Source organism: Rhinolophus ferrumequinum, chromosome 25, assembly GCF_004115265.2.
Source record: "Rhinolophus ferrumequinum isolate MPI-CBG mRhiFer1 chromosome 25, mRhiFer1_v1.p, whole genome shotgun sequence".
NCBI classification, from domain to species: domain Eukaryota; kingdom Metazoa; phylum Chordata; class Mammalia; order Chiroptera; family Rhinolophidae; genus Rhinolophus; species Rhinolophus ferrumequinum.
In genome coordinates this window covers 28,996,383-29,010,861 of record NC_046308.1, presented here as the reverse complement: position 1 = coordinate 29,010,861, position 14,479 = coordinate 28,996,383, and the positions used below count along the sequence as shown (strand labels likewise).

The following is a 14,479-nucleotide window of genomic DNA, read 5'->3' as shown; positions in this document are numbered from 1 at the left end:
TTTTTTTTTGCGGGGTGGGGGGAAGGAGGCGGGAGAGTTTACTCCGGCTGGGGATAACCTAGAGCCTACTGCCCGGGAAGATCCAGACGCAGACCGAAGCAAACCAACCATTGCAAAATGAATCCAATGGGAATTTTTCCACTCGGGAGCTGGGCTGCCCAGTCGCCGCCGACTCCCCGAGAGGCTCACCCAAACAGCGACGCGGGTTCGGGGCGGTTTCGGATCGACGCGGGCCGTCGGGGGCGCGGACTCGACTCCCAGCTCATTGTTAGCAGAGCGGCGCCCTCCTGGAGGCGCGCTTCGACCCTCTGCTTCTGGAGAGCTCCCGGCGCCTGCCGAGGGCGGGGACCAGCGGCACCCCAGACCACCTATCCGCGCCCTCTAGGGTCAAACCCCTGGCGCTTACCCGGACCCGGTTGCCCAAGCCCAAGCGCCCAGGCGCCCAGGCCAGAGCCGCCTATGCAATGCCACCCCGGCATCAGGAAACCTACACTCCAGTGGGATGCTGGTCAGCGGGTCTCCAGAGCGCAGCACCCAACATCGCAGCCCAGACTCAGACTTCTCTCGCTGAAAGACCTCAGGGCCCGGGCTCCGGACCACCATCCCCACCCATCGTGAGGCCGGCCTCCCCTCGCCCTCCAGGTCGGTCCCCGCCACCCGGAGGCCCTGGTCCCCCTGCAGTGCCGACGGAAGCTTCAGTTGGGGCACCCTCAGGAGTCCGGGAGCAGCGAGGGGACTCCTGGGCGCTCTCGGTCTGACTCCCTTCTCCCAGACCTCCAAAACAGGTTACCTTGTCCACGCTCTCCAGACCACGCTTTGGACTTTTTCACTTTTATTTAAGAGTCCACCCGGGGAAGAAGGAAAAAAAATCCAGAGGAGATCCGAGTCAATCGAAAAGAAAAAAAAATTTCAAAAGGGTGTCCACAGCGGCGAAAAAGGTGACTTATTAATTCTTTATTTCTTCAGGAGCAATTGAGCCCGAGAGCTCGCTCGCCTCCCTCCCTCCCTCCCTCCCCCCACCCTCCTCTCGAAATTAGTCTCATCAATTCAGCTCCAATTTTGGGTTCGAATACAGACACGGGTCTGAACGTGACCAGACCTGGAGTGGCGGGTGCAGCCTGCCAGCAATTGAGACTCGGTGTGTGTATGGGGGAGTGGGGGAAGGGGGTGGAATGGGGGCCGGGCCGACCCCCCCCCACCTCCTGTCTGCTTCTCAATCCAGGGGTCTGCTCCGGGGCTCCCCTGGGACGGCCACATCTGGTTACCGCTAGCGGGGTCAGTCCCCCCCTTTGCCTGGGGCCACCAGTTCTGGAGTTCAATTAAAAGAAATCAGGCTTAACCCTTTCCTCCCCTCGGCCCAGCCGCCTTCTCTCTCACTCTTCCCTTCAGAGTTTCCACATGCTTTCCAGAGAGGAAAGAGGTTAAAGGGAAAGGAAGAATGAATTACATCCTTTCAAACCCCAAATTGTTTCCTTTTCAGCCCAGACTCTGCCGACCTTCAAACGACAACAGAGCTTTCAGGAGGGTGCGGGGAGACCGCTTCCCACCCGGACCTGACCAGAAACCCGGCACCCCCAGCCACATTGCCCCTCTTTCAGTCAGAAAGGACTCTGCCTCCACCATCGGGAGGCCCCCTTCCTGGTGCTGGGCAAACAGCGAGGCCCTTAATGGCCACCCCACACCCTTCTACACACGCTCCTCCTAGTGCTTGAAAAGGCTCTTCTGTGGCAGAAACGTTGGCGAGGTTTCTCTTCCCAGCTCCTATTCAGCCTGGCAAATGACAGGTTGTCTTCACTGCGCTGATCTCTACAATCACCCCAAAATCACTAGCACCCCCCAACTCCTTTTAGCAGGAGCTACCTCTCCCATTGGGAGTGCTCAGTATAGAACTAGTTTGAAAAGAAGACTTGCCCTCCTGTTTTAGGTGTGGAACTCAATAACACTTTCTGTTTCTGCCTGTAAAACCAAAGCTACGGCAATTTCGTAATTCAGAAGATGGTGGTAGGGAGAGCAGCTGGCATAGGTATAACTGTCACCAATTTGTGGCTCACCCGCTGGCACTCGTGCCATGTCTTTTGCTATTCATCAGGCCCTCCATGAGGACCTCCTGTCCATTCACAAGTTCCTCCCCCCACAACAAAGAACCCACCCACAATTCTGAACAGCCTCTAAGGGAATATGAGACCCCCACTATCCAGTGTTGACATGCTGGTGGGCAAGTGTGCCCACTTATGTAACTCTGGGTTTGATGCTCAACTCTACTGCTGCTGCTGCTTTTTTAAATCCCAAAGGGGGAAAAGCCCTAACCAAACACAACAGTAAACAAGTCTGTGCTGTTTAATGTGGTTACCACCAGACATCTGGAAAGATGGTTTGATCCTGGCAGCTCACATTGTTTTCACGAGCAGCCAAAGAGAATATTTGGAATGTTTGCATTGAGACAAATTGATAGAGAGCCTGTGGGGAGGCCTGCTACAAATGGAAACTGTCCCAGAGTTGGGAAGGGGAAAACCCGTGCCCTCTCTCTTCTTCCAGCCTCGTCTTTCCCCTCACTCCACTTCCTCCCTCTCTTCTTCCTCCCTTTTCCTTTTCCCCTCTCGCCACTGGCCTAGCTAGGGACAGCTTACCCCAGCCCACACACTTACACACACCCTCTTTCCTGGCTTACCAGAGACTGTCCTGCCTCTCCCTTTCCCAGACAGGGCAGGGCTGCTAACCAGGAGCTAATGCCGGCTACCATCGGTGACCAGTCCACCAGCCCACCTGGCTCTCAAGTCCGGACGCTCACAAACAGGAAAGCCGGTCCAGTATTTAAGACAAAAGCGACCAACAGGGGCGGGAAGGTTACTAACAAAACAGACCACCTCACATTTCTAAGTCTAGTGTCACTTACAGAAATCACTCACATGGGCGCTAATATTCAGGAAATATTTGGATTTGGAGCATTTTCTTGGAACTTTGTTGGGATGACTTGCCTCGCACCCTCCACACTTGACAATATTTTCAAAGATGAGGAAGTCCTGCTTCCCCCGGGAGGGGAGCGGCAGGGTGAAACATGTCTTGGCTCGCTCAATGTCAGCCCTTTTGACCCGGTCAAGACTTTCCAGACGCAGCTTCCTGGGCTTCTTCAATCCCAGCCCGAGTTGGGGGTAGGAGGACGCGACAACCCGAGCCCGGTCCCTGGGGTGCCTCTGGACCCGGGGCCCATCACTTGGAACCTCGAGTGATGCCGGCCCTGGCCAAGCGTCCTGGAAGGATCCGCCGCCTCGGTCCTCCCTCCTCCCCACCCCTCCCGTTCAGCGGCTGCAGCGGGTATTCGAGCTGGCAGGGGAGGAGGGCGGGGAGAGACGCGGGCGCGGGGGAGGGATGGGCGAGCGAGCGCCAAAACTCCAGACTGCACAACTGCAGCTTCAAGTGTCTGGCCCCTCGCTCGAGGCCATAATTAATTTGAGATTTATTTTTATTGGAGAACTCGAGTCTCGTCTGACCTTAGCCAAACAAGGCAGCTCGAGCCGCCCCTGGATGCGCTTGAATGCCGGGGCATATTTCTGCAGGAAGCCTCTGCAGGCGCGCCTGCTTTGAATTTGTTTCTCAGACTTCATCTACCCACAGTTAGAAGGAAGATTTAGAGCCTCTGCTGGCCCTGCCCGCTCCCCGCGCTGGTTCCTCCCCAAGCGCCACGCGGGTTCCAAACGCTACGTGGGGGGCCGGGCGGCGGGAGGCCGGGGCGGCCTAGGAGGGGAGGGTCTGTGCGCCCAGAGCCCCAGCGCTCCACGGCCGGGTCCCCAGACCACGCGGCGTCGAAGAGGAAACCTCAAGGGAGTCCGAGTAAGACCAGAGAGCGCAGCTTGAAGAGAAGTGGACACCAGCCGGGAGCGGGACCCTCACCCAGTGGCGACACCTAGAGTGGGACCTAGGGGGTGGGGGTAGGGAGGGAGGCTCTCAGCCTCTCCAGTCTCGGTCCCCCAGTCTCCCAGCGATCCCAAACAACGTTCATTCTAAGTACAGACCTGTGTCCTTGAAACGTCGCTTCAGGACCTGCCGGCCAGATGCTGCCACTGAGCCGGTCGCTGTGAACATTTGGGGGCTAGCAGCCTCCTTCCGTCCGTTTGGTGGGGTGTGTCTCCCTCAGAATGCAGCATGAGCTGAACCCGCAGGCTGTTTGGTGGGGAAGAGGGAGCAAGGGGCCTGGGAGACTGGCAAAGAAGGAAAGTTGAGGACCCTGCCAGTTTCGCGTGGGGCGGGCGAGGGGCCTTTAGGGAGTGCCCTGCACGCTGTGATTGGCAAGTGCTTTGCGCACTGCTGGCACCGCGCGAGTGGGCGGTTAGGGTTAGTTCACACGGTCTCCTGTGCCCTCCATCCCTCATCTGCAAGTGGAACTCCCTAGTTGAACGTTCCCGTTGGGAGATCCGGCTCCTTGAGTTTGAATTCTACCTCTGCACTTACCAGCTTTGTGGCCCTGAACAAGTTCCTTAACCTCTCTGTGCCTTAGTGTCCTCGTCCATATATTCGCGTTATAATACTAGGACCTACTCCAAAGGCGATTGTAAAGATGAAATGGGTGATTAGAATTTGCCTGCAGTCAGCACACCTTTGCCCTTATTATTTGTACCTTGGCTTTGCCCCTAACAACTGTGTTACATTAACCTCTCAATACCTGTTTCTCATCTGCAAACTGAACTACCTCCTAGGGTTGTTCTCAGTATTAAATGAGTTAGTATAAATACAATGCTTAGAACAGGGACTGGCAAAGGTAAGAGTCATCTGCATGTTAACACCATAATTCACCTACTGGGTGTCCGTGTCTGATAGAGTCATCCGTGTTCCCTCTCTCCCTTTCCCTCACTCTTCCCAGACTCACACCCGCCCTCAGCTCTTTTGCGGGTGAGGTCCCCCTGAGCACTCTGTGGGTTCTCAAAAGCAGGTCGCTGCCCTTGTGCAGTGGACATCTTTGGCTCCCGGGGCCAGGGCGCCTGGCCTTGCGGTGTTTGTCAGCAACCTCCGAGCCGGGCCGGTGCCTGACGAACGGCAGGGGCTTGGCAGCCGGGGACTGTTTGTACCCCTCTGGCAAATGGTCGGCGCAGGGAGCCGGCGGAACAGACTCGAGATTGTCTCTGCCACGCAGACCTTTCGCCGTGATCAATGCACCCCTTTGTGCAACAATACAAACTTTGTGGCTGCTGAAAAATCCATTTTTTTCCCCTTGAAAAGAGCTCCTGCGGCGAGCGGCTCCTCTGGAGGCCCATAGCTCCCGGACCCCACCTCCTCCTCCCGGAACTGGACCCTCCACCTCCACCCTCACCCCCGGGCCGATTTGCTTTCTCTCCGACTCTCGGCCTGGGTGGAGCTCTTGGACTTCCACTCTCCCCTCTAGAATTCGTCATCCTGAGGTTTTAGGTCCCCGGCTGTGTGCAGACTCGAGGGTCAGTGTGGGTGGGAGACTGCCCATCTTCAGCCCCGGGGCAGAACTGGAAGCCAGAGCTCCTTAGCTGGGCTCCAAGTACTGGGAATAGGAGTGAGGGGTGTCGGAGGGGTTACAGATGCCTTAACCTCTCAGGAAAACTGGACACGGGGAACCTGAGTGCGCTCCAGTCTAACTGTGTGTGCTCTGCCACCTCCTGGGAGCCCTCGTCCACCCCTCCGTTTACTGATTATCGACACATTAGTTCACTCATTTTTCATTCATTCATCGCTGATTAAACACGCCTTCCCCTCCAAGCCTCCAAGACCCGGCTTCCCCACAGTGACTACAGATTCCTTCAGACCGCAGGCTGCGGGCGTGAAGAAGCTACCGTGTGTCAGCGAATTTCTCTTTAGAGAAGTGGGAGGAGGGATGGACTTAAAACTGGCGCTCCCAGGATCAGACCCGAGAGTCGGCGTCCCACCGACTTGGCCAAGCGCCGGCAGCCTGCACGCACAGCCCTGGCATAGCTGACCCAGCAGCAAGAGGGTGGGGTCCATTCCGGGGCGGAGTTCGGGAAGGAGGGGCGGGGCCGGGACCTGATGGAGGTGGGAGTGCCTTTTCAGAACCACTGGGGTCCTTCCTCCTCCCCACCAAGGAAGGCTCCACGGTCCTGCTCTCCGTTGGGCTACCCTGGGTGGCGTGAGGACCTTGTCAGAATCCCCACCCTGGGCGGCACCGGCGGGTCCGTACCCTCAGCCCCGCCCCGCTGGCCGATTTTCGTTAAACGTGTAACCCAGATGTCCTGGCCTCGGTTTGTTTACATTTTTGGGAATTGTTGTGGAAAAGAAAAAAACAAACCCTTCGATGTACTGTCAAATTTAGCCATCTGCGCTTTTGAGGGGCGGGTGGGGCCGAGGAAAGTGGGTTTGCAGACTGGGTAGGGGGTGTGGAACCTGGAGAGGCGTGTCGCGTTCACACACCCGCGCACACTCAGGCCCTCAAACACCCTTACGCACTGACCCTTAACGCAGGGAGCCTGCAGTACGCCACAGACAGAGAGCACACACACTGGGAACCTCGCGGGTCCGGGGGCCGGCGTCTCGGCTTCCCTGCACAGCCTTCACTGAACTGACCCACGTCCGTCGTCCTCCCAAACAGAAGCAGTCAAAAGCGTTCCTCCTCAACCCGGGATTTCTGAGGGTCTGTGCCACCCTCATCTGGTTAGAGCGCTCCTAGCTCCCAAGCCACCGTCCGAGAGGGCGGACCGTTTCCCCCACCTTTTCCCGGGGAAAGGGGCGAGGGACCATAGGCCCTGGGGACGGTGGTGGTGGTGTGTGGAAGTCATTACCTGTTTAAAGATGCTGTCAAGTCTTACCTTGACGTAAGACGATGTGTCGGGGACTGTCTGAAACATCCTGGGTTGGCGAGGAAGGGTCGGGAAGGCCCAAGAACCAACCTGGGTAGGAGAAACCTCAGTCACCCGCGAGTGGAGCACGGGCGAGACGGTGGGGGTAGGGGGCTTATAAAGGGGGAATGCAAAGAGAGAGGATGCAAGAGTTGGGAGGCTACCATCCGTCAGGGCAGGTCGATGTGGTCAAGTACTGGTCCCTTCCCTGCGCCTGTGCCTGGGACTTCAGGCTAAGGGGGTAATGAAGACAGCCAGCTCATACCGCTGGGTCTGTTCCCTACAGTCCTGTCACTTTCTTCTGCCCACAGTCGGAGGCACCCGCCTCCCCCTGGGCCTGGGTAATTTCACCCCTGGGGACTCCGGCTGGCCGGCCGGGTCCATCCTGGCCAGAGTAGAGGACGCCTCCCCACCCACGCAGGCTGAGGAAAGTCTCCCCACGCACGCAGGCCGAGGCCCCAGGGAATAGATATTTACAGAGCTGACAGCGCTGAGAGGCACAGAACTTCTGCCTGACTACCCCACCACACCTAGGACTAGCCAGCGTCCAGCTGCCGCCTTCTTTCCTGCAAGAGGACCACTAATGGAGAAAAACTGGCTCAAGGTTCCGGAGGTCTGCCGAGGACCCTGTCTCAGAGCCCCTGTTTCTAAAAGAAAACAGGATTGAGGGCAGAGGCAAAGACAATAAATGTCACGGCCTCATTTTTAGTGGCAGGGGAGATGGTGTCTGAGGTCTGAGTTTTGGGACTGGAGGGCACAGAAACTACCCTAGGATGCCAGGTGCCTCTGCGAGAGTCTCTCCCTGCCTTGCCAAGTCTGGCGGCTGTCTCTCTCTTCTCTTCTTTCCTTCTCTTAAACCATCTTTAACGTGGCAGCGCAGCTTCTCCAGCAGCCAATGTGTTTCTGATAAAGCACTTTTCTCCCTACTAACAAATTCCAGCTTTTTGGCTCCTGAAGTCACAACACACACGAGTTCAGGGACCAGGTACCTTTCTCCAGGGCTCCTAGATTCCCATTCACTGCCTCCTCCCCTGGCACCCTTCCTTGCTCCAGAGTCTCCCCATTTTCTTTGTAAGTTGGAGTGAAATTTGCAAGAAAAGAGAGAGAGGGAGAGAAAAAGAAAGCTCTGGAGATAATGCGAGAAAGAGCCTCAGAAAGCTTCCCACTTCCCAACTGCAACTAGAGAAGGCAGAGAGGCAGAGAGGGGTGCTGAGACCCTGCATCGCCCCCAACCAAAGATGCTACACAAACTCACCTTAGACACCTTTTCCAGCTAAGCCAGCAGGAGCAGGACTCGGGCAACTTGAGGATGTTCAAGATCTTGGTGCGAATTCTCTGCGCCCAGAGCCCCCTGATCCTTGGCAGTGTGGAATTAGACCTGCTGGCTCTTTGTAGTCAACATTTGCCTTTCTTTCCAGCGCATCCAGACAGACGGCCACAGCCCCTGCACATGCTGGGGGGCTGTAGGAACCACTCAAGTTTGTGCGTCCAGTAGCTTTCCTCTCCGCTGCCTCTCTCCAGCTCTCTCTGTCCCACTCCCTCTTCCTCTCTCTTTTCCCGTCTTGTAATTTGATTTCCGTTTTCTTATCAATATTTCAACTGCTGTCTGGTGAATTGTTTTAATAGACAGCCACCCATCTGCCCCCAGCTGCTTTTCCAGAAACCTCCTTGTGTTACTAGGAAATGTCAAGGAACACTAGAAACCACATGCACATATCATAAATGTAAAGACTGCGTTCTCTGTTAAACCCAGGGGAGACATGGAGACCCGGGCCTTCTTTAAACTGATTATTTAGTTTCGGATGACTATTCCTCAGACCTAAACAATATGAGTAAAATCTTTGATTTTTCAGACCCTTAAGTTTTTCCTACTTAAAGTCCACTCCTCCTTATTTGGTCCTCTCCAGGAGTACACCTCCTCTGACCTACATTTTTTTAGGCAGTATCTAGAAAAGCAAAGTGTATTGCATATGTCAGAGAAATAGCCTATTAGGGGGGTTTAATTTTAAAAAAACACACACATTTAAAATACTCTTGCTATGACAACATGAATGGATCTTGAGATTATTATGCTAAGTGAAATAAGTCAGACAGAAAAAGCTGAGAACCATACAACTTCACTCATATGTGGGATATAAAACTGAAAGAGACAAAGGAACAAGACAAACAAAGAAACAAAAACTCATAGACACAGGCAACAGTTTAGTGGTTACCAGGGGGTAAGGGGGGGTTGGAGGAATGGTAGAAGGGGATAGGTCAAATATATAATGACGGAAGGAGAATTGACTCTAGGTATCACACAATGTGAAATATAGATGATGCATTATAGAACTGTACACTTGAAACCTATGTAATTTTACTAACCATTGTCACCGCAATAAATTTAATTTAAAAACACTCTTGCTAAGGAGTCATTGCTGGGTTGTCAAATTTGTGTTTTCTTGACATTTGGAAAGTTACTTATTCCTTTCCTACTACTTGTAGATCTGGCCTTGACTGGGGCTCAGGTTTCTGCGTCCACGCTCACATTTGCTCTTTCAGTTGGCCAATCCCATGGCTGTCATTTTCCACAAAGCAGACGAAGGTGTTGGTGGTTTTCACACCCCTGCTCGTGCCTCTCCACAGTCTCCTGTAACTGGGAACCGCTCACCAGGCCACTGCCCAGAACACACAGGCAGGGACCAGAGCAGATGATCTTGGAGGTGGGGAGAGGGATGCAGAGGGAAGAGTAGAGATGGGAGTATGTCAATTTGTAAGAACAAAACTGACAGCTTTGTGCACCTCTGAGAATTGGCCTCAGTATCTCAAGCTTTCCCCTCCTCTTTCTTTACTGGGTACCCAGATCCCTGACTGCTTTGGTTCTGGACACTGAGAAAATGTGTTTAGTACCTGCTCTTTTTTCTCCACCCCTCCCCCATCTTCCAACTGTCTCTGGAGATTTCTGACCAAAAGGCAATTGCTAGGATTCCATTTCTGGAGAAAACACACTTATCACCCAGATCTCCCCACGTGGGGGGTATGAGGGCTGCTGGCAGAGTTATTCATTATTTCCTTCTCAACAATATCCCGATTTTTCTCTCCATCCCTCCCCCAAAGCTCAACATATTGAAACATTTTGCTGCTTAATAAGAGCAGCCGGGAGAGCTATGAGGTGAAAGGCCAGCCCGGGACCGTGACTGGGGCTGCCTGGGCTTGGCGCTGACTGCGAGGCTGCCCGCGCCCCCCCCCCCACCCCCTCCGCCCGGCACATTCCTGACCATTGCTTACGAAAACAAGACAGAGCTTGGGGAGGGGAAGGGGCTGAAGTACAAGAGCCTTTGCCCCTGTATTTTTATTCTTGGGATTCTTGGAGAGATCATCTTCCTTCTCAAGGGAACAAACACAGTATCCCAAACATCCACAAATAGAAACACAAGGTGCTTCTACATCACACAATACATCCTGCAAGGTTGTCACGCATTTTAAAGAGAAGTTCTTTTTAGGAAAGTTGGAGATTTAAAAATGAGGGCTTCAGCTATACTAGAGGAGGTAAGAACTAAACAATTGTCTGATTAGTAACCTACCATCCAGATTAAGGACACGTAGTCCTTTTTATTTTCCCCTTCTTTCCTCCCTCCCTCCCTTCCTCCTTGCTTTCCTTCCTTTTCTTGAAAGGGATTTCTAAGAGATTACTTGAGCACCTTCTTCTAGATTTTAAGCTCTTCCTTCCTTATATCTTCACAGCTATTGCATCCTTACTTGTAGACATATCTAAGGTTTCTCTCCCTTCATTAGATTGTAAGCTCCCTGAAGGCAGTAGTAGAGTTTGTTTTGTTCATTGCTGGATACTCAGTGTCCACAAACTGAAATTGACAGGCAGAGAAGTGGAACAATTATTTAGTTACATGGCCCCCCACCTTTTTTTGACCAAGAACTAAAGAAGGGAATACAAAATAAATAAAACCATCACATCACATGTTATTAAGGAAAAACTGACAGGAAAATTTCACCTGACTGAGAACTGATTCATTTTCTGCTTTGCAGGGTTGCATGAAATCAGTGCTCATGCGTTGGCTTCATTTTTACATAAATGATTTAATCAGGGTGCCTGAGATCATCCCTATTCCAAAGCACCTTGGGTGTGGTCAGCTGATAGAGGTGTTCACTCCAAGTTCTGTACCAAACGCCTTGTGTGTGTGTGTGTGTGTGTGTGTGTGTGCGCGCGTGCATGTGTGTGTCCTATTTCCTACTCTTCCTGTAATTTTAAGTACCAGAATGGGTACTCATACCAAGGGTCATGCAAATAATAAAATCTTGGTGGTCCTGGGAAAACAAATGAGCTGAGAATGAAGTGAGGAATAATCTGGAGTCCCTTTCAGATAGGATTTCAGAGCTGGACATAGACCTGAAAGCCTGCCTTGTTTGTGCTTATGTGGGAGGTGGGGAGGTTTATGAATGGTTGGTTATGGATGCCCACTGGGGAAGTACCTATAGCCCTAAACACCCAGTCTGGGAGCAGGGGTATGGTGGTAATAGGACTGAGGCTATCTCATTCTCTAGGAGGATATGACCAACTCCCTTTGTCACCTGAAGCCTTCAATTTGCCAGGAGAAAATTGCTGAAATTGGTAACAGCTGCCATAAGGAGCAGCAAAAAAAGAGGAGGATGGGGAAGAAAGAGGCAGGAAGACTCATTAAAGCCAGCTTGTTCCTCCATTTCCAAAGGGAGACAGGACTAGGGCTTTCTTGCTCCATGTCTATTGCTCTCTCACCAGCCTGTGCCAGGCTATTACCTTGGGCCATAGAATTCATAGGTTAGCAAGTGACCCTCATGTGGAGTTTAGGAGAATAGGAGATTGGATCCAAGAAAGGCTCCCAGTAGGGAAGCAGGAAGAAGATACCTGGGTAGTGCCACTCTGGGTTACTCAGGGGTTGTATGATTCTAGGCAAGACAATTAAGACTCAGCTTCCTTATTTGGCAAATGAGCAGGTTACAATTAGATCACTTTGAGCTACCTTCCAATTAGTGCATGCCCTAGTTCTGAGAGATTATTTAACCTGGGAAAGGATATGCGCCAACAGCAAATGGATGTTCTAGGGTTAGAAACTTTTGGGTCCAGCCTTGGTTCTGCTCCTGATGGCTAGTTATAGGCTGAATTGTGTCCCCCTAAAATTCGTATGTTAAAGCCCTATCCCTAAGTACTTCAGAATGGGACGGTATTTGGGGACAGGGCCTTTCAGGAGGTAAATAAGGGGAAGTGTGTGGAGACCCTGATCCAATGTGACTGGTGTCCTTATAAGAAGAGGAGATTAGGACTCAGAAATATGGGATCACAGAAGAAAGACCATGAGATAACATAGTGAGGAGGCCAACTGCAAGCCAAACAGAGAGGCCTCCGGAGAAACCAACCCTGATGACACTTTGATCTTGGACGTTTAGTCTCCAGAACTATGAGAAAATAAATGTATATTGTTTAAAACACTCAGTCTTTTATATTTTATCATGGCAGCTCGAACAAACTAATATATCGGAGATGTAGTATTTTGCCATGGTTTCTTCAAGAAAGTAAAAGGGAATTGACAATAGTGACCCACTTTATTCAGCTCTTTTAGAACCCACGATGGTGATCAATATCTACTGCGTACTCACGATGTTTTGCGCGATGTGTGGCTGGTGTGCAAAGCAGTGTTCCTATCTTTGGGGTTCTTTCCACCCCAAATAAAGTCCAAAGCCACACTGAGTCTCAGCTCCTCTGGGTTTTCTATTCGTTTTGCTGTTAATGATGGGAAAGGAAGGAAGTTGCTTCCTGGTCTTCCAACAAGCAATTTCAGATTTTAAAGGGTAACCAATAAGGTGTCCCGCTCCTTATCTCTCATCATCTCTGTGCTCTTGTAGCCCTTGACAGCCTGCAAACCTAGATTGAGCTCCTGGAAATTACAAGGAGAGATGAGTAGGAAATCTGTTCAGGGAGATAAGTCCAGGAAATAGAAGCAGTGAGTAGAACAGGGTTCATGAGAAAGAAGAGCTGTCAGATAGGGCTCTTTAGATTCCAACATGTGTGTGACCTGGTCAGTCCTTTGATTTCCATCATAACACACTCACTCACACACACACACACACACACACACACACACGGGAACATTCATATATATCCTCAGTGCAAAGAAGCTCTTAGGGTGGGTAACATGAGGTGCAAAATTGGGAGTATTCAGATTGAGATGAAAAATTACTGAGGCAAGAAATGTTCTCTCCAAACAGGAATAAGAGAAAGGGCTTCCCCCAAGCTAACAGATTCAACCCTCACCCTACCCACGAATGAAAGTATGTGAAGTTCCCCAGGATTGAGGAAGAAGAGGTTATTGGAGAATGAAAGAGACTATGCATTAAGGCAAAGAGGAGTTCTTAAGACCAAAGATTTGGATATACTTTATATTCATTCCTCCCACACCCTTAGCAAGTTTTTCTCCTCCTTATGTTATCTATTCGTGGATTCAGTTAATTAATTTTAATTTTTAGATAATTCCAAGGCCTATTTTAGCTTAAATTTTCATAATTTTAAGGAGCATGATACTAGTCTCATCTATGGTTATATTTTTCCAGGTTAGTGGGAGACAGTATCCATCTCTGTTCCTATTTAAAAACTGTGCAATTAATTCTTTGTAATAATTCCAGTATGATTCCAGATAAGAATTATTATGATTGAATGGAATCATTTGTTCTTTCATCCATTCATTCATTCCTTTGCTGGGGTTTAGAAGATGGATCATGAAAAGGACCTGAGGGATATATTTTTGCTACCTCTAAGAAGGCAAAAGTTTGCAAAGACTATGTTCTCTTTGCTCTATCAACCGGGGCTTCCTCAACCCTTAAAAAGAGGAAAGAGAACAGAATTGAAAGAAAGCATCAGGTTCAGGAACTCTTGTAGAAAAAGTTGTCATCTCAGTTTGAGGGTGAATGCATCAATGACTTTAAAATATTCAAACATAATTTCATAGAGTGGGACAAGTGGCCTATCCATTGCAACTTTGATGTGGAAGATGATTGCATTAATTGAAACAAAAACTAAATCCTTTGGGACATCATTGAAAAAAATGCCACAGAAATTAAAATGTGCTTTTTCTGGCTCCTGAGGATAACAGAGAGCAGTCTTGGCCAAAGCATAGATGCCGTGGTCTTTGTCCCCTTCCTTCCCTCATGACCCCAGTTAATAAAAAGGAAAAAAATCCACATAAAAGTCAATCTGGGCCAATGCCAATTACATTTGACATGAAGGTCTTTTCGGTATATATTTTAATCGGAGTGGTAGGGGTGACAGACAATAGAGGTACAAATGATATCCCTAGTACTAATGCCTGAGGGTAGTCTTTTGAGAACTGAGATGATTTTGGCCAATTGCTTCCAACTTATAGAGGGAAAAAAAGCTATGTAAATACTTGCCTGATTAAATACTGGTCTGATGTATCATAATTATTATTTTGGTAACTTTCAACTTTGACAGACAGGGAAGAGTGGGATCCCAGAAAGAACATGGTCACTCAGTGTTACTTCAATGCACTTCACAACTGAACACAAACAATGTACCCCACTTAACACAATAAACACTGGGGACTCACTGCCTTGTAAGTTCCTCTGAAGGAACCTGGTTTCCCTAGATAAGAGATCAAAAGTGGAGGGTATGTTTTCATTTTCTT

General features: G+C 50.7%; 1 protein-coding gene across 2 annotated transcripts in view; it reads right to left on the bottom strand.

Moving 5' to 3' along the window:
* FLI1 (Fli-1 proto-oncogene, ETS transcription factor) overlaps positions 1 to 8,354 on the bottom strand; it is a 121,801-nt gene extending 113,447 nt beyond the window's left edge. The window contains exons 1-2 of one of the 2 annotated variants that reach the window (XM_033097768.1): positions 8,065 to 8,354; positions 6,753 to 6,860 (exon numbers count right to left, since the gene is read on the bottom strand). In XM_033097768.1, coding sequence (XP_032953659.1) covers positions 6,753 to 6,818 — 66 coding nt within the window. In that variant the 5' untranslated portion in view covers positions 6,819 to 6,860; positions 8,065 to 8,354. The remainder of the gene's footprint in view (positions 1 to 6,752; positions 6,861 to 8,064) is intronic. The other variant, XM_033097765.1, reaches the window with a different exon arrangement.
* Positions 8,355 to 14,479: the final 6,125 nt, after the last annotated feature.